Source organism: Gavialis gangeticus, unplaced genomic scaffold (genome assembly GCF_001723915.1).
Source record: "Gavialis gangeticus isolate Ggan-Ray unplaced genomic scaffold, GavGan_comp1, whole genome shotgun sequence".
Classification (NCBI taxonomy): domain Eukaryota; kingdom Metazoa; phylum Chordata; order Crocodylia; family Gavialidae; genus Gavialis; species Gavialis gangeticus.
Window position 1 is genome coordinate 6,884,325 of NW_017729013.1, and position 2,841 is coordinate 6,887,165.

Here is a 2,841-nt window from a genome sequence, read left to right on the forward strand (position 1 = left end):
GCCTTCTTGGGTCTATGCCCCCCTGGGGCCTACTCGCGCTTCTCGCGCCCTTGCCCACTGGGCCCATAGTGCTTCTTGCACCCTCCGTCTCGCGCTTCTCGCGCCGCGCTCCTCACACCCTCGCCCTTCTCTGGGGCTCGTCCCATGCTTCTCGCGCCCTCGCCCTTCTCGGGGCTTGTCCCGCGCTTCTCGCGCCAGTGCTACTGGCGTCAAACAGCCGTGCCTCCTAGGCACTGCTCTGTGCCCAAACAGGGCACCCAGGAACCACCAGACTACTGGGGATCTCCCGTGAGGCCTCCTCACACCCCTACAGCCTCACCCGGTCCTCCAGAGTTAAACGCAATAACCCGAAACCAAAAATCTCCCTTTCCTGGGTTATAACACAACTCCAAGCCAAACCTGGCTATCTCTGTGTATCCTTCTCAGGGTTTCCTCCACCCCGCCTTATACACAGCCACTCTCCAGCCATCAAACCTCTCTATTATCCTTGGCTCTGTTTACTCCCACAGAGCTCCTTCTCCTTGTGCTGCCCAAGGGAGACTGCCTCTGGCCTTAGCCCTCTCTGTTTATGAAGGCCAGGCCCTGCCCCCTGACGGTCAGCTGACCCAATTAGTTGCTACAGCAACTGGCACCTGCTGCCCTCATGAATGACAGCTAAACTCATTTCCTACTATTATCAGTAGCGGGTGCCTTAATGTCCCGCTACACACCTTTATCTAGTAGCAGGCACCCTAGTGTCCTGCTACAGGCACGCTGTTGGCGTACATTCACCTTATTGTCCACTGTAACCCCCAGGTCCTTTTCTACAGAACTGTTGCCTAGCCAGTTGGTCCCCAGCCTGCACCGGTGCATGGGATTGTTCTGTCCAAAGTGCAGGACTTTGCACTTGTTCTTATTGAACTTTAGGAGATTTCTTTTGGTCCAATCCTCCAATTTTTTGAGGTCACTCTGAATCCTAGCCCTACCCTCCAGCTTATCTATTACTCCTCCCAGCTCGGTCTCATTTGCAGACTTGCTGAGGGTGCACTCTATCCCATCTTTATAGGCCAGGGAGAATTTTGATGTAAGGTCTCAGGTGTAAAATCCCCACCAGTTACAATGAATGGAAATTTATTTTATCTGCTTTGGAAAAGTAAAGGAGTGAGTTGACCCAGGTGAAACTGGAATTTGCTGTTTCGCACTATCCTTGATGAGGATGGAGGCATATTGTTAGTGTAGTGCTGTTGCCTGATCTTAGGGGTGATTGATTCCCAAGACTATCCATTCAGCTTTTCACTGGCATTACATTTCAGAATGAATTCGTAAGAGTTCACATATAAAACAAATACCCAACCACCCAGTCCCACATGCCTGATCAGCTCACAGAACCATTGCATTTGGCCCCCAGGGCTCTTCATGGGTCAGGAAATTTGGCAGTGGAAGAACAGTGGTCATTAATATGGCCACCCTCCCCCCCCCCGCCAAATTTCCAAACACAAGCCCCATGTGGCTGGTCATAGGACAGCTGCTATCACCCCAACCCCATGGGACTGGGCCATGCCTTCCCCCTTCCCTCCCCCCCCGCATCTGGATTTGGGCCAAGCTACACCCCTTCCCACAGGGCCTAGTTTGGGGCTGAGCCACATTTCCTTTCCTCCATGTTGGGGCTAAGCCATCCCTCCCCACCTTCCCCGGGATGGGTTGGGGCCAGGCCAGGCCTCCCTCCCCCATGCAAAGCTGAGTCACACCTCTTGACATCCCCATGTCAAGCCCCTTCCCCTGCAGGGATGGGTTGGGGCTGGGAAGCCTGCTGCCTGCCTCCACATGGCCAGGTGGGGCCTGCTGCACCCTCCCTGGATCAGAATCAGGGGCTGGAATTGGCCTGCAGACAAACCAGGTACTGCCCCTGCAGCCTGCTGGGGGAAAAGGTTGAACACCACTGCGCTAGTGTGTGACTTTTCTGTGTGGTCACACAACCCCTGCTTCCTTTTGTGAGTTGCTTGCTAGAGGTCCTGGATTCATTTATGCACCTCTATACTGGACCCATTTGGTGCAATGTACCATGTGCTGCCAAATAAGGTAAAGCATGATTCTTGTTGTTGTCGTTATGGCTGCAGGTCGGCCTCCTCCTAGAGGGTCAAAAGCAGCTTCTGGTGAGCAGACCAAACCCATGGCACCACTGGATAGAGTTTACCAAGAAATAGCCATATTAAAGAAACTGGATCATGTCAACATTGTCAGACTGATAGAGGTGTGTATGCCAAAGGATACAGAGATATGTATGTGTGCACATGTTGCTCAGTTCAGATTGTGCCAATGAGCAAAATGAAATGAAATGTTTTGGAGTTTTTTTCCAAATTAACATGAAATGGATGGTGAAATCCCCTAAGAGGCTCTAAAAAGCTCAGCATCTTCTGCGATTTGAAGACTCAGACCTGCTCACACACTGCGTGCAGTTATGCATGTGGAAGGCTTGCCTGGTCTGCATCATGATAAATAATTCACAGTTCCGTATTTATATATGTTCATGAGAGGGAAAATGTAAGCCTTGCCTAGAAGCATTCTTGCACCTGTTTGAAAGAACTGTTGCAAACTCCTATGTAGGAACTCTCTTATTCAGTGTAAGAGCAACTTACTCATTTACGTAAACCTGTGCTTCAGTGTCAGGTAAAACTGAAATAAGTGTGATTATACTGCAATAAATGCATCTTCTCCAGACTTCTGCACCAGTTTACCTAAATCACACTGATGGAACTGTGGGTAAGCAACTCCCCGGTGGGAGCGGGGGGAGAGAATGTGTGTTTGTGCTCACGTGTGGTTTGAACTCTTGTCCATATGAGACAACTGTGGTACAAGTTATAT

At 50.7% G+C, this 2,841-nt stretch overlaps 1 protein-coding gene across 1 annotated transcript in view; it reads left to right on the top strand.

Moving 5' to 3' along the window:
* The window catches only part of CAMKK1 (calcium/calmodulin dependent protein kinase kinase 1), a 169,958-nt gene that overhangs the window by 66,928 nt on the left and 100,189 nt on the right, over positions 1-2,841 (top strand). The window contains exon 5 of the mRNA XM_019511430.1: positions 2,097-2,230. Within this exon, the coding sequence (XP_019366975.1) occupies positions 2,097-2,230 (134 nt within the window). The remainder of the gene's footprint in view (positions 1-2,096; positions 2,231-2,841) is intronic.